The sequence below is a fragment of the Poecilia reticulata genome, linkage group LG1 (genome assembly GCF_000633615.1).
Source record: "Poecilia reticulata strain Guanapo linkage group LG1, Guppy_female_1.0+MT, whole genome shotgun sequence".
NCBI classification, from domain to species: Eukaryota; Metazoa; Chordata; class Actinopteri; order Cyprinodontiformes; family Poeciliidae; genus Poecilia; species Poecilia reticulata.
In genome coordinates, this window is record NC_024331.1 from 18,547,060 (window position 1) to 18,569,076 (window position 22,017).

Sequence of the window (22,017 nt, forward strand, 5' to 3'; positions counted from 1 at the left end):
TTTTTTATTATTATTATTAGTACATTCAAATTGTATACAGTTTCTGTTACAATTATCTATGAATACCAATATGCAATTGTAGAGAATATGCTCTGCAGTTCCATTATTTACCTTCAAAATAAATAGATGATTTGGTAATATCAAGTGTGGAGGATTTTTGTCATTTACACTATACTGTACAGAACTTTTTTAAAAATTAGAAATCCATGACTTTCTGCTTTTCTGGTGTCTATTTTTGATAGAGCGGCCCATTTTTTTATAGGGCTTTTCAAAGTGGGAAAGATAAGAGAACATGATATTCAAGTCACATCTATGTACATTTACCTGTATAAATTGGGATATTGCAACAAAAAATAACCACTTAGCTAAACAAGCACACGATAATAATAATAATAATAATAATAATAATAATAATTATTATTATTATTATTATTATTATTATTATTATTATTATTGTTATTATTGTTATTATTATAATTTCAACAAGAACTTTGATTTAAACTGGGAAACTGAGCTGAACTAAAGAATAAAAAAACTAATTTTCAGACATTTTTATACGTCTTTTTCATCATTAGCAACAACTGTTGAGAGCCTTGTATTAATCATTTAGTACTAGTGCAAAATAGGTAGAGGATACATGCAATTCAAATATTTTTTTATGTATATTTCTATTCATCTGACATATTTCAGTTGTTTTTTTGTTTTCTTCCCTTAAGAGTCAGTCAGTAACAAAAGAACAGATGGGATGTGTGTGCCTTTCAGTTTTCAAACCAAGATCCCCATCTCTCTCTGGTGACATCAAAGTAGGAAAAGCAACTCAACTATGCTGCTAACTTTCTTCTTATGCTAAACCTTCTGTGCAAATATAAAACACATATGAGAGGCAGTGTATGTAAACACCAAACTCCACACAAACACACACACACGCAACGCAATATTTGCCCAGTAACAAAGCCTGAGCCTTTTATGCTCTACCTATATTCAAAAAGAAGTCCCATTTAACACTGAAAAATGCTTAGTAACTCTGCTAAATTATTATGTGTAAATGTAACTTTTAAACTGTACTGAAAAACGTTACCTTATCTTGAACAGTATCTTGTTTAGTATTACTATATTTTTTATGATGCGCAAACAAAACTATTTCACAAATGGTTTATTGAAATACCAAATTATAATGAGGCTTTTTAGAATATTTTATGTGGCAAAATGAGATTTTGCTTTCTTCCTGGTCTTAATTTTCACCAGAAAAAAATTTGGATCCATCGATCTGCTTGTGCAGCAGGTGACCTGCTACCAAGTGACCGTCGATTCTATTGAAACTGCTGTTGTGCTGAAGATTTTTTTTTTCCCGCCAGTCAAGCTTGAAGACAGAATCACAAGTCTAGAGACCAATGCGGGTTTCTTGAGAGGTGATACAATAAGATCCAAACCCTCCTAAGGTATTGAGCATAATCTGTTAAGGCATTTTTTTTTTTTTTTGTTTTTTTTATACTCTGAAACATCTACTGAAAACTTTCTGTTCTTCCCTCCTTTCTTCCTCTCCCAAACTATCCCCTTTAAACTGTTGTTAGACCTTGAAACAATTGCTCTAACTTGTGAGAGAGCAGTATTTTTTTTAATTTTTTTTATGAAATTACATATTTAACCACTGGTTGGCAGCAGAGCAAATGTAGGGGTCAGAGTGTCTCTTTTTTCCATTTTGCAATGTAAATATAAAGTACGACAAAGCAGTCTGAATAAGCCACACATAGATACCCAGCACACTTTACAATAAATAAAATTCATCTTAAGCTTTTCTACATACAAGTGAGTTTTTCTACTATGCAAAAAAATCTGCAGAGAAGCTTAAAAATCGATTAAAAAAAATTTTAGCTCTGATTAAGGCTGCAGCTGGTCAAAAGACTTTCACTTTGAGAAAGAAAGGAGAAAAAATGTGTTTGATTTTTGTAGAAGTTTTTCTACAGGAACTTTTACAGGTGAAAGGTCGCCCAGTGGGAGTTTGTCTGGGGAAACCACAAGATTTGGGGATTTGGAGTCAATCTCCAACATCAAGTACAAATATCCTTCCTGTGGGTAATGTCTACATCCAACCCATGCTATTCAAAAGATATTTGTGCTACAAGTATTTTAAAATAAATTTCAGCATTATTCAAGATAATTTAATTAGTTACCTATAACTCAGACCCACTTGAATGGAGGCTGGAAGAAATCAAAGCATCACCTTTAAATGAAGGTATTTTTGTAAATGAAATAGAGTGTGGAGCTCTTTCGATTTCCAGGACAGAAGATTAGGGCAGCGTGAGCAGGAAGGAAAGAAAGGTTGTTCTAGGACAGGCGCGAGGGAGGAGCAGTTTGGCTACCTGAGGGATCCGGTCTGGAAATCCCCAATCTCCCAGCCAAGTCGCAGCTCTTTGAACAGCGAAAGTCGTCAGCCAGCACGACGACAAACCATGTGGGTGTATCGAAGCGAGGGCTAAGCGAGGCAACGTGCTGCCAGTTCTCTGAAATGTTAAATTGAAATGCAAAGTAGGAGCGGGTCGTCTTGTTTAGAGCAGATTTCTTAGCATCTGTGTGGGAGTCCTAAAACTTGGAGGGTCCACACGCAAATCTCTGCATATTTAGAGTAAATCAACATAATATTTAGGTTAGGATTGGAAGGTACACACAGCTGAGGCAGAGTTTAATTTTGCTCAGGTAAATGAGAGTTAAAGCAATCTGTTCTTGAAATACGGTGAATAACAAAAGCTCCATTCCAGGAAATTAAATTTTAAAACACACAAAATATTAGCTTTCACTAAGTATCACGCTTCTCAGTAAGGCTTCTGCAGCACAATAGTTGTAGCAGAATTATTATCGTCATTATTATTATACATATAAGAAGTTGATGTTAATTAAAAATGTTCGTCTAACTAACAAGAAGTAATCGACGTTTAAGAATGAGTTGGTATCAAGTTAAAGGTCCAATATCATCAAGATAGGTTTAACATCATTCTTATGGCTTTTCTTGTTGCCTTTGGCTTAGCAGCCTGGCGCTGCTTGTCCTAAATGCCATTGAGCTTCGTATTGTTTGACTAGTGGCTTATTATAAAAACTTACATTTATAACATCGAGGTTAAGCACTTTAAAAAGCAAAGATATTATAGTGGTGTAAAAACATGACTGTATTGGTTTTTACGCAGCTTTACCTTCATATCAAACAGAAATAAATATTTCTTCTGGCACTAGTTGCCCTTTATTGACTGCCACCAGACGGGAAACGGGGAAAGAAAGAAGGGCTGAAAACATGCAGCCACATGCAGCCAGTGTCGGGACTCAAACCCAAATTTAGCTGCTGCTTTTCCACTACACCTCTGTCAAACCGTAAATCTGACTGGAAATTCATCACAGTTTATAAGGAGCACAACGATTTGTCACAGCTTGCCACACACACCCTGCTCCCTGACCTGATGGATTATTTTGTGATTCTATCTTTTTTTTTTTTGAGTCTTTGTAATTTTAAAGCAACATGTTGATCAACATCCTTTTCTGGCAGACAAGGTTTAGACAAACCTTCAGGACCAGCCCACTGGGTTCACCTGACCACATTTCCGCTCTGCGGGTTACCCTTTGGTGAAAACCTCACAATATGTCTCAGTAAAAACACAGGCAGCGCCCATGTAAAGCGTCCGGGACACACGTCTGGGGAAAAAACAAGCACATGTAATGACCTGCAATTGTTTTCTTGTTAGAACCACAAACGTCAGTGTGCTTCATTGGGATTTCATGGAGCTCACCAAGACAAAGTAGTGTTGTTACGTGGAAGGGAAATTGTACAGTTTTCATTTTGAAAAAATAAAAATCCCCCAAAATTTGTATGGACTTGTATCCATCCCTGGCTAGTTTAACATTGAATCTTAAAAAGTTAAACACGTTGATGGCTTTCCCCTTACAGCAAACACAAACCAACAGACTTAAAACTTTAGGGAAGTGCTTGGAAGCCAGGACCAACTCTGTTTTTCAATATCAAAGTTTTTAATTTTCTGCTCTACTCAGCTTTGGGTTTTCAGTGAAAGGAGGTTTTGTATGCTAAGCTTGAACTGTTTTGTCAGTTTTAAACCTTGGTTTACATTGAAACACAAAGTGGTGATAATGTGGAATAAATAACTGTAGAATCCTAAAATAGTTACTTATTGAGGAACAAGTAAGAAAGCCAGCTGATATGAACTGTAAAGCACAATATACACAAACAGTTTCTGATTCAGCTAGAACACGAAGCAAAAACCTGGATCAACAATTTAATACAGAGCCAGTCCAAGGAGACTCCCACACTGCCAAGTCATTGCTACTCAACAATAATCAGACAGGGAAACTGGTAACAGTTTGGAAAGACACAGGCTGAACTCTGAACTGATTGAAATTACTTCTCTCCCCTTTACAGAACGCCTCAGACAGTGCATTTAAGGAATGTCAACAAACTGCGGACGGCGCAGCGGTCGAACGGCTGAACTAGGGGAGAATCTCCCACGGCTGTAGTCAAGAGGGGAAAAAAATTAATCCACCTGATTGTGGCATTATAAATCCTATCCTTCGCCTGCGGACCACAGGGTGACTTCACACCTCTATGACACACTTGAACCTCGGGGCATCTCAGAGGAAAAAAAAAAAAAAGAGGAATATCTTTCTGGGCATGGTGTCAGATGCTCATCATGAAATATTCATAACCTGAGACCGGAGCCACAAAAGACGAGGTGGCAGCCTGCGAGGATTTGACTTGCAGAAATGGAGGCGCTTAAACCGCATTGACCAGTTTCTCTCATCACAACTTGTCAGTCACAAATTCACCTCATCCACGTCACTATTTCCAGACCGAATGCCACGGAGCCACCTGTCGTTTGCTCTCTTTTAACTTAAACACGCAAACCTTTCACTTTGCTCCACACTAAGACAACTGACTAAAACAACCGAGATAAGAAAAAATAATAGAATTTGATTTTATATGAGAGCTCCAGTTTAACTGCGAAAATTCAATGACGTGTTAAAAAAAAAAAAAATCATCCCTATTTTTTGAACACATGTATTGTATAGAGGGAGGATGCAGAGGGATTAAGAGTATGCTGACCAGAATAAATGTTACGTAGAAAAGAATATTATTTGAAAGAAACATATAGCGCAATAAAACACAAGCCGGAAGAACGTAGTTCTGGACTGGTGCTTCATTGGGTCTGTTCTATCTTTTTAAAACCCAACACAAGGATTAATACAAAGTCAGCAATTTGATACAGTAGGCTTGGTCTCCTTAGAAAATGTTTTATCAATTGCCATAATAAACTAAACTTGACTGCATTGTTTCATAGCTAGAATTGAATTTGAATGTGTGTTTTTGACTTATGTCTATATGAATGGATCAAACAGACTACATATTTCTGCAGATAATATGAGACTCTGTTTTTTCAAAGTGCCCTGAGACAGCATTTATTGTGAACTGGTGCTATATAAATACATTGAGTGACATTTAATGGGAGTTTTTAGTACACTGCGATTCTCCTATGCACCAGCACACAGTAAATAGTGGTTGTTACAGTCTGTTTTGAATAGGTCACATTAGTAAACAAACTTTTTTCCCCTTCCCTGGTCATTTTAAGCTTTTGGATATTTCCTCCTTCTAACTGGAGAAAAAACGTGTTTTTAACCAAAGCAGTTTCAGGAGAAAAGGTGCAGCACACGACTATGAGACTGTGAACAACAGTCAACAGACTTCTATCAGTGACAGCTTTAAGACTTTGTTAAATTTTGCAGCGATACAAAGCTTGCATTTTACACGAAATATTAAAAGGCAGAAGCCTAATGTCTTTATCGATTTTGTTATTTACAGCATGTTAATAAAAGTCCCCAATAAACATAAAAAGGAACAAAGCAGGGATATTATTGTCTAATAAAACCTTTTTTTTTATTTTTTATTTTTTACCTTTGTCGGAAGTAAAGGAATGTTTTTCATTGTGGCATGAATGCAACCTAAAGTGTTTTGCTCCACACGGTCATCATCTCCTGAACTGACTACATGTGATATAATTACATACAATTACAAACTTAAATATTGCAGTTTTGCAGCGTGGATGCTGATAAATCAAATATCTGAATGAATGTAGTCTGTGCAGGCAAAGATCTGCAGCTCTAGTTTAGATGACTGTATGTTTAAGACATCAGAAAGAAATAATATAACATATTTACACCCTGGTCCTTATCTACACAAACACTGTACACCTTTTGTGCCCTAAAAAATTGGATAAAACCTATGAGTTTAATTCTCACAAATTAAACAGATAGTTTTAATTCACAAGATTCGAGTTTAAACTGCACTGCCAGGTATGTAGCATTATCTCTTCTCTGATGCTGTTTGCAAGCATTTATGGAAAACAGCAATTGTTTTGTGAGTATTTATGTTGCGTTACAGCTGTCACCACAAGCGTCCAACTCTCAAAGACCAGAGCTGTTTGCGTAAAGTGCTGGTGGTTTTGCAATAAGGTGGCAGCTGTCTCACATGAGCCGTAACTATGTCTTCTTGTGACTGTCCTCGATGTTGTTGCAAAAGATCTTTACAACCTGCAAATACATGATCAAAAGTCTGTAAAATGCTGTTGCTGTTATTCTATATAGAGAGTTTAAATGTTTTGATTGTAGTTACCATTTCTAATAAGAAGAATTATAATCCCACAACGTTACGCTACATATCAAGAGATTCATTAAGAAAAGCTAATTAATGAATTCTGAAAGCTATTAAAGTGTTTGTGGCCCTTTAAGGCGCACCATGGAAATGAATTATTTTGACTTCGTGATGTCGTAGTACGTCATTTCCTGTCTACCTTAAAACTTTTTAGGATCTTGCGGTCATAGACGCTAACAAACAGAAAATCTGAAAAGCCTAATCTATAGACAGCATCTAGTCAGTCCCTTTTAGATTACTGTAGGGGATAGGGATGCAGAGCGAGTACAAAAATACGCTGTCCATTTCAACATCACACAAGCATGGCTTATTATTTACACAGATTTATGTAAAAAATGTGCATTTGTTTATACCTGCTTCCTACCTTGAACAAAATGTTGCAACCTAGAATAACATTTTCAAAACCCTGTGCCGTTCTCACTAGGTGTCTCCGAATGAATGGGAATCCTGCCGGAAACTTGTGGTTATCTCCGCTTTGTGGCCAGTGCGATACGGATCCACTTCCGATGGTGCGACGGACAAAAGTTAAATGAGCAGTAAATACAAACTCGATAAGATTCAGTTCACCTCTCAACAATAATTAAGTCTAATTCAGTGAGTTTTGATTTAATAGAATACAATAGGATGTGATACAATCAGTTCGGATAAAGCAAGAGAATAGTGCTTTGTGACTTACAGAGCATAATTAGTAGAAACAGAACATTTTCTCAAGAAAGCCTTGTACTATAATACCTTTACATAAATCACGTTGCTCTCATTAATCGGACACTTTGCCGTCTCAAAAACGGAAACCGGGGGAACAAAATGCGCTGGTCAGCATTGTTTTTATACCAGATGGTATAAAGTAAATTGTTTCTTTGTGAACTGGTCTGCACTAGACTGATGAGGTTCAAATGTACTAAGTGAACTTTGAATTCACGATGAAGAAACAAAGAAAACATCTGCTATGGGAAAGCATTTAGTAAGTAATGTGAAAGTTAAATAAAATATATATGACAATGATTTAAGCAAATGGGTCCTCCAAATAGAATACACACCACCATATCCGTTACAAAGAACAACAAAATCAATGTTTGGAAAGAGACATCATAAACCCTGATCTGAGTACAGTAGAAAATCTGTGGGCTGAGGTGAAAAAGGTGCATAAGCAGAGGAGACTACAAACCTAACTCACCTACACCAGTTGAGAGGAATGAACTAAAAGACCAAAGTATTGTAAGATCGATCGATCCATCCATCCATCCATCCATCCATCCATCCATCCATCCATCCCTCTAAATCCAAGGATGATTTAGAGAGAGACCAATGAACCTGACAGTCATGCATTTATACTGTAGAAGAAATCCAGAGTGGAAAAGTAAACATGAGAAGTTAAGGAAAAATAATAAAACAAAAGAAGATCGAACAGATACCATTCTCGTTATTCTGGCATTTAGTAAGTATAAACAAATTTGATAAATCTAACTGATCCAAATAGCAACATTTTGTCTGATTTCACGTCAGACTGAGAAATAATATTTTACGCCTTGTTTTTAAAAAATGGATACAGATTTCTGGTTTTTACTATACATGTAAAAATGTCGCATATTTTGGACATTCGCATGTCCAAAATACGTGAATGAATTCATGACTCTGAGATATTCACTAATAAAATCGATTCATAGACTTTTGCATCATTTCAACTGCTGATTTTCAACGGACATTGAATAAAGTTTATGTCTATTCAGTAAACTGATGTTAGCTTCACACTCACACTTCCCAGTTACAGTATATCTACAGCTTGCTGTAGTCAAAACATAAAACAACTGCAGAAATAAAATACAAAAATAATTCAGAACCACACTGGCCCAATATGGTGGTGCAATACTCTGTGCATCTTTACTGAAGACTTTCCTTTCAGTCTTTCTTTCTTTTTTTTTTTTTTTACAGTCTCTCAATAATGACGAGATACCTTTTAACTTCGCAGCCCGAGTTAACATCAATAATTTATTCTTCGCCATTTAAAATTTAAAGCGCCGCACATTAACGTCTTGCCACACCTGCTCCTTCACGCTGTCCACCCTCCTCTGGGCTTTTTTTTCCACCGCTCTCTCTCTCTTAGCTTCTCCTTACGCTATAATGAAGACAATGACAAGTCCTCCTTCTCTCCGCTGAACCACGGATGTTAAATGAAACGATGGCAGAGAAGGCGACAGACCACATAATGTAAGGCCATCGTCCAGACGCCTCCAATTACGCTTTGGCCTTAATTGGTGGCCGTGGCAAGACTGAGGAATCCTTCATTGGTGTGCTGCATTTGCGCCTTTCAGAGAGCAGCATTGGCGCAGGGAGGACAGCGAGTCAGTGCAAATGAAAGTTGACAGAAAATCCACATGGTACAATCGGTCTAGGAGAAAAAGGGCATGACAGTGACTAAAGGGGACCTGGGCTCTGAAATAACTGGGGGTAGTTTGCAGGGCAAGATCTGTATAATTAAGCGGTCTGCATTGTTGTTCAGATGGCAAATTCCCTTTGTCTTGACAGGAGTGTACTGTTGCCCTTTAGGCTGCGATGCGTGGCGGTGTTCACCATCTCCTTTATTTACTTTTTTATTTTTTCCACACTCCTCCATACCTCTGTGACCAAGTTAATTTTAAAATTTTCAGCTTGAATAAATCCAGTAAGTTAGAGATCCATGGATCTTAAGGCCACATGTCCTTCAGAGTTTTTCCTTCACATTTTTTTTTTTTTATTTATTCTTCACCCCCTCTCCTTAGCCCACAGAGATTGACTTGGAGCAGCCGGTGTTATCTCCAGAGAGGCAAAGGTTGGTGGGTGTAGTGGGGGGTGGGGGGGAGGCCACAGATTTGTCCTTATCTATTCTGAGCACACCTAAAACAAATTAGACCTGGCGGCCGCTGCTTATTTGGCTCCCCCACTCTCATTAAGGGGCTGAAATCCAGGCTATTTTCCTCGAGGTCCTGCCTCTCTACCATTTTGGGGTCTTGTCTTTTATCGCTACAGCAAAGGTTTCCAGACAGACATGCCGCCGTTTCATCTCAACCATTTCATGTAGTCAAACCAGCCCTGCACAAATACCGAGACTGGGAGAGTGAGCGTCCCTCCCTATGCTGAGACACTGTTTTCCTGCACATCACTTGATGCTGGCCTTTGACATTTGTTAATTGAAAGAGCAATCTGTTCAGTCTCATCCTGCTCTCCCGTCAGCCTTATGCTGCAAACAAATCGAAGCCTCTTTAGTTGTAGATGCATGTTTTTTTTTTTACTCTGTCTTTGGAATGAGAACAAATGTCTTCAAATTCAATATTATACCGCATTGCATAGTTGCATAGTACCATATTGTATTTCGGTGTGGGCGATATGACTGTGCTGAACTCTAAAAATGTTGAAAAATTGATCATCTGCAAATATCAGAAATATTGTAAAGGCCCAAGTGTTGCGTACTTTTATAAATTAAGAATATCATGCTCTTTTTTACATATTTTGTGAAATTTGTTGTTTTTTTTTTGTCTTTTCTTTGAAGGTAATCTTGGCGATGTCATGTCTGTAAATGCTCTCAAACATTTTACTTTGTAAAATGAAGTTTAACAAATGATTAAGTAAATAAATAATTTGTGCGTTTAACCCAATGAATCAGCAATCATTTTCATCTCTACTTATTTATTTATTTATTTTTTACAGGAAAGTGCAACAAAAGAAAGACTGTATTAGCCAGTGCAGATGCATGTCATACTCAAACCATACATGACCAGTTAATAAGAGCTATAACTGAGTGCTTAGTTCACACAGTTAACTGCAATTGGGAGAAAACGTGCTTCAAGGGAAATGATCAGGAAGTCATACAGAAATAGAGAATCGATGCTAATGTTAGCCTATAGTTTTTATACTCTTGAGCATTTTATTCTTTATCCCTTAGCTTCAAATAAATTAATTACCTTTAATGTTGCAAGCATTCTCTTTGTCCGACTTATGTTGGTTACATAAAAAAGTATGAATCTATTTTCAGATAAATAAGAATACATTTCAAAAAAATAATCCATAAATGTCCCTTGGTTCAAATACCCAGGTATATGCTTTTGATTTGGAAAATCTTGCCCCCAGAAGGGTTCATATGTCTGTCACTCAAGTGCTTTATGACACCAAATGTAACACCAAAAAAGTCTCCAAAATATTATTGATCATGCCGAGTATAAAATAACTGAGAAGAAAATGAACCAAGAGACATGATTTACTCTACTACTGGTTTTTCATGGAAAATCGTCCTTTAATATTATGAAGTAGAGAACTTACTGTTATGTTATCAATGACAAAATAGTTTGCTTTTTAAGATGATATTATAGTTAATGTTGCCTGGCGTTGCAGAGCTTTGGTCACTCAGAAATAAATATACCAAAATGTTAAAAAATGGCACTCAGAACTATACGTCTGTATCAGTGAAACCATTTTAGACCATCATCTTCAGCAGTGCTCTCATATATTGTTAACGTACTTCTTTTTAAGGAATAAAATAAGATTATGATTTAAAAAAACATTATAGTAACTGTGACAGTGGTTCTGATAAACTTGTTTATACCTGCTAAACAAAGGATGCTGAGGGAGGCACACAGACAGATATTTACTAAAACAAACCTATTCCACTGCCTTTGCCTTCCTCATCCATATGCAAACTGTACAAAGATTTACAAAATCAGATTTTAAGAAGTAAAGACACATCCAACTTTGCACATGCCAACTATTTGTAGACAAAAACAAATGAGTCATTTTTAAACTTTTTTGTTTGCGTTGAGTTATCTTGACTGTGTCAAAAAAGGAGAACGTTTGAGGTCATATTTCTAACTAAGGTATAACGTAACATTAACCGAATTCATGAATGAATAAATGTCAAATGTTTGTGCTTTCTCTAAAACATCGCACATTTTCTGACAGCTCTGTGTGAGCCGGTTATGGATTATGTTAGCACATGGCCGTATTCTGCAATGATCAGAAAATCCTGGGTTACAAAGCCTACAAAATGCTGGTTTAGAAACAGATAATCAGACTCACAGAATGCTAGCGTGTTTCCCATTACACTTTCCAAAATGCAAAAAAACGTAGTTTTACTCTACCAAGTTATAGTCATTTGTTAGCTTCTTCGACAAATTAAAAGTTAGTTTGTCATAAATAGCTTAAGCAGCAAACAAAGAGAAAGTCTCCTCCTGCTCTCTCACATGAGTATAGCATTTGAATGTTAATGCGGGACCTTTGAGCCATCTGAGCTCGAGCTATGCAAAGGTAACTGCTCGGGAAATGTTAGGTTAGATGAGATTCATCTGCCAGACTAATCCATCCTGGAGCCTGAGAGCAGCAGCAGAAGCGGGAGCAGCAGCAGCGAGACAGAGCAGGATCTGCTGCAGAACGGCATAGCGGTGACACGGGGCAATTCTCCAGGGCCTTGCATTAGCGCGCTAAATTAAAGGGGGTATTAGATTAAATTGGCTCTCCGATTTCAGGGGTGTGAGTAAAATTCTGATTTGCATTTTCCACCGCTGCTTAAGATATAATTAGTTCAGGGTGATTCCCATGTGGAAAACATTGACAGGCAAATCTAGCTGGTTGCCGGTAGCTTATCGTCTCTTGCAAGGCAAAAAGGTACGCTCAGCTCATGCCTGGTGTGTTACTCTGTGCTTGTGTGCCTCTTTGCCTGTGTGAGTGGGGAAAACAGGTGCAAGACAGGAAACACGCTATCTTTGAGTTCTGTAAGCTCTGCATCTGAGGTTACTACATCACCCGGTTCCTCAAGTTTTCAACCGGATGACAAAAAAAATTTAAGCACCTATAAAATCAACACACTATTGATATTGGCAGGAAAATACAAAATAATGTACTTTGCAAAAATATTCATGACAACTGGATATTTTTCCTTTTCAGGGTGTTTGTTAAAATGAAAAAAAAAAGAAAAAAATTATTTAGGTTTTCAGTGATAGACCTAAACAAAGTAGTGGAGAAGGGGAAAAAATGCATAGATAGTGTTTTTCTTTTCTTTTTTTTTTTTTTTTACAAATAAAACAGAAAAGTGTTGCACATATTTGTATTAGCATTACTGGAACTAAATCCTGGAACCGTAGCTGTGGCTTTGTTCTTAGGGTTGTTGTCCTGCTGGAAGGTGAACCACCGCCCCGGCTTCAATTTGCATAAAAGGTTTTCATTCAGATTTGCCCTGTGCTGAGTGTCATCTCTCTTTCCATCGACTCGTCCCGATCCCTTTTATAGAAAAGCATCCACCCAGCATCACGATGCCACCACACAAGAAGACTGTCTTTACTAGCTAAGCAACTTCTGAAGGTTATAGTGGATTTTATTTAGGAGTAGCAGAGTACAGAGGGCTCAGCACAAATGTGTGTCACACATATTCTATTGGTCTGTATTGGTCCACCACATACAACCCAGTAAAACACTGAACACTTTTGCATGGCACTGTATTTGCATTAATGTAAGGTTCATTTTTAAAAAAAAACATATCTCATCACAGCTAACTCATGAACTTCCCTCCTCTGACACAACTTTTGACTCAAAAGCATTTCCGTAGCCAAAGCCTCACCTGTAATTACAAACGCAGAGCCAAAAATAACAATTACTGCCGGAAAAGTCCATCCTATGAATTACTGAAGAAGGTGAAGAAGCTCTTAAAAGCAAGTGCAGGTTTGCTTAGAGGCTGCACACCCTTGCTAATTCCACCCTTCTTTGCAAATAGATGTTTTCCAGAAGCGAGTCTCCCCTCGGATAATAAACATGAATCCAGCTTCCTGCGCACCTGTTTGGGGGCACCTGTTCAAACATGAAACTGACACATTTGGAGCATCCACATCCAGTCCACACTAAACCAAGGGCAGCATTGTTTTCCCACACTGTCCAAAAACGACATCAATTAAACTCAGTTTACCTCATAGTGCGTTAGAGGCGTTCAAAACCTGGACACTTGTGAATTCACGCAAAAGATACAAGGTTCTTTAAGGTTTTTACCTTTAGACTTATTTGAATAAGAGAGACCCTGGTTATTGTCCTAACAATGTCTCTTGCATTAAAAAGGCATTAAATTTAATTCAAACATACATATTTCTAAAAATTAGTTTCAAAAGTCAACTTTTTCCCAAATAACCGCTAGCTGTACTAACAAACTGTAACACTTTTGTTTTCAGTGAGGAATGTTTTTTGGCCAAAATGAGAGCAACAACAACATAGTAGCCAGAAAACATGATATAAGCTGAAAGGCATAGATAGTGAGCTTAGAATACTTAGTATCAAAACATCAGGTGTGATATATTCAGATTAACTAAGAATAAAATATGTGAACCATCTGGGATCAGTGTACTATAGTTTGGTCCCTGTTTGATCAATTCAACAGTTCAAAGGATTTTTTTTTTCTCTTGCCTAAATACATTTTTTGGCAAAAATGAATACTTACACCATTATTTTAGGAAGAAGATAACATTGTGCTTTTCACCTTTTTCTCCGACCAAGATGTTTATAAAGTAAATAGAGCATCAAAAATACTCTCTTGTTTTGTTTTTTCATGAATCCAAATGGGTTTTTCCAAATCTCAAACTGTATTTTGGATAATCTCTGATCAGAGTAAAATAATCTAGACAAGGTTGAACCAGTATAAACATATAATGTTGACCACGAGATGGTTAAAAGCTGCACAGACTTCTTGAAAACTCTAACATAACCCTTTGTTTGTGAATTAAATGCCAACTTTACACCACCATGGACACCCAGTACCCCTGATTGGAAATCCAATTAGGTTCTGGAATACCTATTTGACATATGCTGCCCTGGAGAGAAAGCCATCTAAATCTGTCCGTAACTGAGGTTTGGTTTTTAAATTGACCAACATCTATTTTAGTAATTGGCCAATTTTTTTTCACAGTGAGGAGGTGAATAATATGCTTTGTTTCAATATTTATTTTCTTTTTTTTGTTGTTGTTTTAGCCCAGCCCCAAAACATAAGAAACAATTACAACTTGTTTGTTCAATTTGAAAAATATATTTTTCAAAGAATTAAGATAGAATCAGCAATAAAGTAGTTTTGTTACTCAACAGAAGACAGATAGTTAGGTTCTAACAAGGAGAAAAGTTTTTTGTAAGCATCATCCTGTCAAAATGAGAGTCATGATTGGCCATCTGGTTAAATTATATGTTCCACAGTTAGTAGAAATGCATGAAAATAAAGTTGAATCACTGCGTACCAACTCCGCTAGTCTGTTTTTTTTCTTTTCTTTTGTATTTTATTTTTTATCGAACCAATTCCAGTGCTAAACTGGTGCTATTGCTCACTCACTTAGCGCCAGTTCTTTTTGCTTCCACCTCTGCAAGTTCTGGCTGACACCAATAAAATGGAGCTTTCACAGCACAGACTCTCATCTGGATCAGAGGAAAGAACAGGAGTTTGATGGAGGCTTAATGAAACCAGCAACCAACCAACATTTTTGTTCTTTGGCTAATTGTAAACAAATAACAGCGTTTCAACATTATGATATGAGCTCACTGTCTTACATTTCCTTCGTTCAAACATTAAAAAGTTACAGTTCACATAGTTACAGCCACTGTTTTCTGCTAAATACTTCCACACAACTTTTAAGTCAGTTTTGAAGAAAAAAAAAATAGCAATATTTTAATATGGTCAGATCAGGTTGCAAACGCCTCCTGTACTCTACTGTGGCTTCCAGCACGCCTGGTGCTGATCAGAGATCACATGGGTGGGATTCTGAGATAATATGATTTGTGCAGGAAAACTGTCAGAGTACACATTATAAACTGGAGAATGAAACATTTGCTGGACGAGATCTTTATAGTGATGTACTAATATAACACCAAACTGGTTATGTAGCAACAGAAAAAAAAAACGTTTTTTTTTTTTGTAGAACCTGTTATTCACTAGCGTTTGTAACACTGATCTAATGAAAACATCAGGAAGTGAATATGATCAGAGTCTCAATTTGACTGCAATTTTAACAAATTTTCATTTGATCACAGGAAAGGAGTCAAAGCAGTAATTTGATATTACATTAGTCTATATTATCTTAGAAACACATGGTAAAGAGGCGGCGGCGAAAGTGAGCAAAGATTTTGACAAACCGATGTCTTAAGTTCAGTCTTAACAAATGAATTCATAAATGCAATTTTTTTTCCAAAAGTAGATTAGGTAACACTTTATGATTAACCCAGTTTTCCTCTCTGTGTAATCACTTAATTAATGAGCAAATTATCCGAGCCTCAGGTTGCATCTGTTAGAAACACATTCATCCAGGCCCCTGTAGGCATCTGTGTGAGTCTGAGGGCAAAGAGAAGCATATTTACGGCTGAAGATTCATATTTGGCCTTTGCACTTGACGCCCAAATGTCAACTGGAAAATAAATCAGCTTAAATGAACCTGTTTGCCTTCATAGCTCTCTTGATATGCATCTGTCCCAGACTGATACACACACACACACACACACAGTCTGCATACTGTGTACCCACACTTCAATCAGTTCATTCATAATGTGTGGAAGGGGATCAGTTTATGGGATTAACCACCGCCCCCACCTCCCACACTCACACACATACACACACACATACAACACTTTGGGCCCAGGGAAGGGGGGGGTGTTTTGAAAAACGCCATCAGCAGCTCCACCATCACTCTCACCATCTCTTGGTGGTCAGTGGCTGAGGCTTTGTGGGATATTGATTCTCCCCATCCAGAGACGGCTTCCATAATTGGTTAAAATGACCGGGTGCGGAGAGAGATGGCTCTCTGCTGAAAACCATTTCCCAGCCCTGCTTGGAGCAGAGCCAAACTCGGGGTTGTTCGGATGCGTTCCAGCCCCAGCCTGACTGGCAGCAATTAGGGGTGTCTGAGCCAAGCTCAGCTTGCGCTCCGCACAAACACCCCTAATTACTGCCAATTAGGCTAGGCGGGTAGGCAGATTTGAGAAAGCAGGGGGATGTTCAGGCATGGGTGGGCATGGAAACAATTTTCAAGGGCTTAGAACGTGACTGGATGAAAAGGTTAATGCTTTGGAGTGCGAGGGGGATAATAACAAAAGAAGGGGAAGCAGAGCCTCCGTTCTCACCTCCAGCGACGAGCCAGGCTTCTTCTTCAACTCCTCGCATTTCCTAAATTTGCAGATCTGGTGGCCTGTTTTGCGGTTCCGACAACTGCTGCAAACACCACAGTTGATTAGCCGCCTGCAGGGTGCACACACCCCACACCTTTTCCTTTTCTTCTTCGCTGGGTTTCCACTGGATGCTGAGGAATTATTCTGTGGGCAGTCTGCCAGATTGGCAATTTGAAACGCACTGTCTGTAACGGCTGCTGAGGCTGCGGGGGAGTGAAGGGCTGTCATGACGATGACCCCGGGAGGTAATGAGATGCCCCCTAAAGCCGGAATAGCGGAAAAAGTTCCAACGCGTTCTGGGAGATTCATTATCTCTGCTTCAGCAGCGCCGCATTTCAGCTTGTTCATGCATTCTCCTGCTAAAGGTCTGCAGTGTTCGGGGGATAAGGTAGAGAGGAAATTATTATTTGCCATTTGCAGCGTCTCTGGCGGCACGCCAGGCTTCCCCGGCCTCTGGGAGTCATTTCTATGCATGCTGGTCCTATTAGGGTTTATTGCCGCTGATTTCCTTCCCCAGAGCATGGCGTTATCACAGTTCCAAGGGGACATACCAATTCTGGCGCTGGGAAAAATCGGCGTCGTGATTCGGGCAATTTTTGCAGTCTGCGGAAACGCACCGTTCGTTTTGTAAAAGTTCGCAAAAGACCTGTACCTTTCCATTTCTGCGTTATAATCCAAGAGCTGACTTAATCCACCATCCTGGAGATTATCCTTCTGCAAGAGCGACACGTCTGCATTTTGTCCATTTTCAATGCAAAGCGCATTGTTTATGTTAGACATGGCTGGGGAAGTGCTTGTCAGTGTTCAGGGGGAAGAGTGTGAAGGTGCACGGGCCTTTGTCGAGCTGAAGCTGGTTAGGAACAATGAGTAACCATCCTGGTGTGTCTTCTTCAGCACTAAGAAGCAGAAAACGGAGAAGAAATAACAGTTACATGTGCAGGAAAAACGGTAAACGGTCTCATGGAAATTCAGCTTTCAACTTCACGTTTCTCTCTAAAGGTAGCAGCTGAACATGTGAAGCATTCTGTGACATGTTTTCAGGCTCTGAGGCTATTAAAAAGCAGCCCAAACGGACCTGCATCTGGTGACAGTGACATGATGAATGTGACAGACCTACCCAGAATTATTATAATGCTGAAAAATATTTGCACATTTCAGGAAAAAAAAGGAACACTTTCAACACTTTTAGATCTTGAGAACAAATGCATTAAACATTAGGACATTAGTATCAATACGTCAATATATTTTGCGTCTGATACTGCATTTTGAAACATCAGAAGGGACCCTCACTCGTACTCTATATAAAACAACAACAGCCGCAATCTTAAAATAATTACTTGGATTTCTCTAACGCATTAAATTGTTTTCCACAGGACTCATGGCACAGCTAAAGTGCAGTGAATATATCGATTCCATCTGCAGCAGCGGCAATAGCAGAGGCGGCCATGTCCGTGTAAACAAGACCCTCACTGGTGTCTCTTAAGAGCACCTGGCATTCATTCATGGCCACTATTACAGTGACAGCCCTCAGTGATAGCCAGCGGTGGATTTACAACCAGATCATGGACCAGACCAACCACAGTGTCAGCTGCCTGAGGATAGGCCTCCTGAATGTGTGTGGGGGCAGTGTGGTGGTGGGGGGGGGGCATTTCCTTTCTCTGCCTTTCCAACCAGTCTGTCTGGATTTGGTTTCCACAGATAAAAGCCCATTAGACACATCTCTCCCTACTTCCATTACCGTTTTCTGGGCTTTCTCTTTTAATTGCCAGTCCATCGCTGGAACCGTCAAGCATTTCATATCCCATCCGTAGTTTTCACAAAGAGCAAAGTATGAATGTGCACACGCAAAGCTGAGATCGATCCTCACTAGAGTCACCCCAAGAAATCGTCCGGTGACCGCAATCGGATGATTTTATGCTTGAGCGGCGCCGATCATAACAGAGGCACTCTTCAGAGCAGTGTTGTTACTGAGGTAAGAAGTTCGAACTGCTTTCAGTTTCAGAACAGTGTTGAAAAGTTTTACCCTTTAGAACAGAACAGTTAAGACATTGGGAGCCTTTTTGAAGATCTGCACAGTCTGCACTTTACACAGCAGAAAACACACGCTTACTGCGAGTGTGAGTTCTGCTAACAACACTACGATAAGTCACGAGGGAAAGTTTAAAGATTTGGCCCTATATTGTCATTTTGAAATAATTGTGAAATCGGGTTTCACCACAGAGCTGTGTGACATGATCATTGCCCTCTCTCACATACACAGTGTGACATCACCTCTTAGTCCAATAAATGTTTTTTCATGACAGAAAAAAAATAATTAAGACTTCCTTATGCATATTTGGACAATTTAATAAACCTTCTGACAGTAAATCTGAGCTTTTACGATATTTTCCATTTGAAGAAAAAAAAAACTATGTAACTAAGTACTATAAAGCACTCCTCCGACTTTTTATTTTGGTCCGCAGTTACTTTTCAGCACATTATGAGCACGTTTAAAAAGATTATCATCACTGTGAGGGACATGATATTCTGTTTTACGCGGCTTCCAAGTCTCATGATGCTTTTAAGCTGCATGCCTGACATAAGGGCTTGAACTACTGAAAAATTTGAATGCTAGAAATGTCTCTGACATAACTAAGATAACACTGTACCTAGGGTAATGAAAATTCTTGGTTCTTTTGCTTATTTTGCTAAATCTTCAGTCAGGCATCTTGGGGTTTACTTTTGATTAAAGTTCACATTAAACTTTCAGGAATCTTTGGTTCGTTCATATTTTTACTACCTATTGTGGAAAAGTTGAATTCTACAGTGTCATGATCTATAGTGGAAACTGTTGTACATTTGGCATTTTTCTTTCACAAAAACTTTACATATTCATCCTTGGACCATCAATAGATTTTTCAAAGCACCACTGACAAATTTCTAACCAAGTCACACTAGTTTTAACATGTCACTCCATTTCTAACCAGGCACACTGTCTCTCCATTCTCTTTAGAGTATATCAGGAGATCTTGGCTATCACTTTTGGACCTCTAAATGAAGAAGCATCGACATATATCTCAGACGTTTTAAATCCAAACGTTCCAAGCATTACTCTGAACTCTTACAACCAGGACTTGCTGGTTCTGCTGGAACAAGGATGAAAACTAAAGGCAATAGACATTTTTAGAATTGCTTTTCTTCTATCAGTTGTACTGATTGAAATCATTCTTTTTTTTCTAGCATAGTGTGATGTTTGCCTTATAATGCAATATGTCACTGAGTTTGACTTTTACATTAAAGCACATGTTCTTTAAAACTTCTTTCATTACATTCAAACCATGCACAACACTAAATGATGATGGTTGATAAACTATGAGGACCAAAAATTGTGGGACTTCTCAGTTTTAATAAATTACAATGGGGAAAATTGTAATTTTGATCTACTGATCAACAATCGGAGCCAATGAAGGAAAAATTCAGAACTTGGCTTTTTGGAGAAATAATTATATCCCCTTTTTTTTAAAAACAAACTTTTTATTGTACAATGTCTAACCAATCTGGACAGTAAAAGAACACACATTCTCTGGGTGTGGTTATTTATAGTTCTTATTGTATTGACAGGTCAGAACTTTAAAGTCATTGATGGAAATCTGCCACAACATATCTGATCGGTGCAGTTCTAACACTCATTAGAACTGCATGATTAAAGTGCATCTTCCCAAAATCCATTCAAAGAGAGCAGATATCTTCATTGTGTGGTTAAAATATATATATAGCCCCATAGACATCACGTTGCCACAACAGCAACAATTTCTTTCCTAAGAAATGTTGAAGTTACTGCACACAAAATGTGACACCAGGGCGCTGTGAGCAATCCCTTCCAGATTTTCAAGTTCAGTGTCGACCAGCAGCCACCCGTAAACAAAACCTCCCTGGCTTAATGATCAGCACCTCCTCAGGGTCATTATTACTTAATCAATTCACCCCTGGAGCGAAATACGCAGCCCAGAGGCAATCAAGTCACGGACATTGATTTTTTCCGCCTGTAAACAAAGTTTCCAGAGACAGAAATGTTCAATACTTGGAGCTGGAGGGAGACAGACAAAAAGGAGAGGGGGGAAAAAGAGGGAGGAGAAGGAAGAGAGACAGGAAAGAGTGGAGAAAATTAGACAGGATGCAGATAGGTAGACATTCCGATCAAAGGTCAAATCATCCAAAAAGATAAGTAAATAAAGGTGAGTGGTGCAACAGTGTAAATAGGTGAAAAATCCATAGAGATGAGTGCAACAGGAGCAGAAACAGGCTAATAAAATGCGTCTAGGTGCCAAAAGCCAAAGGAAACAGAGAAAAAAACAAACACACACACAGAGAGAGAGAGAGACAGACAGAGGAAGAGAGAGAGAGAGCATCACCTACCGGGTTCCCGTTGAGACAAGGCTCCCAAGATGCTACCAGCCCGCCACCGTGTTACCGCACATCACTGCGAGGCGATATGTGGAGGGAGGCAGGGGGGATTTAATGCAAAGATGCGAGAAAAGACGCACAGACAAGCCGCCCGAGGGGAGCAGAGCCACCGCGTCTCTCCGTGTCTCTGTCAGTGTGTGCGTTCAGATCGCTCAAAACAAAAGAAGCATTTTTCTCGCGTGTCCTGCCAAACTAGGAAGAGAGGTTGAAAAGTGCATCTATAAGCCAAAACGAAAGTGGGGAGGCGGGGAGGGGGGAGAATCTAGATCGCAGCGCTGGATGTATATATAGGTGCTTCTTCTCCTCTTGTATTGTGCGTCTGCCTGCTCTCTGCTCGGTCCGTGTCTCCTGTCGCTGTGTGTGGCTGATTGGTGCTGAGGTGAGGAAGCAGGGATGTGGACACCTACTGATCATTGGCTGGAAATTACTATAGAAACACTGGGGAGGAGGGAGGACTGGAGAGGGAGGGATGTGGCTCGGAGGGGCGCATCGAGAGAGAGGAGTATTCGCGCCGCGCTTTGACACAAACATTTCCAACATATTTGTTTCATGGCGGGACCTTTAACGAGGAGGAGGAAGCGGGGTGTCATTTTTGCCAGACGCGCCCTTTAATAAGGTTTGGTGTGTGCGGGTGTGTGGAGAGGGGGGGTGGGGGGGACTTGTCAAATTAATTTAAACGGCGCTGAGCTGTGATTAAGATAAAATGCCTCCGTCTGGTTGTTGCCCCCTCCCTC

At 39.0% G+C, this 22,017-nt stretch overlaps 1 protein-coding gene across 1 annotated transcript in view; it reads right to left on the bottom strand.

Moving 5' to 3' along the window:
- The window catches only part of cxxc4 (CXXC finger 4), a 36,331-nt gene extending 14,640 nt beyond the window's left edge, over positions 1-21,691 (bottom strand). Inside the window, exons 1-2 of the mRNA XM_008412037.2 lie at positions 21,236-21,691; positions 16,796-17,736 (exon numbers count right to left, since the gene is read on the bottom strand). Of these exons, the coding sequence (XP_008410259.1) occupies positions 16,796-17,620 (825 nt within the window). The 5' untranslated portion in view covers positions 17,621-17,736; positions 21,236-21,691. The remainder of the gene's footprint in view (positions 1-16,795; positions 17,737-21,235) is intronic.
- Between the last annotated feature and the right edge of the window lie 326 nt (positions 21,692-22,017).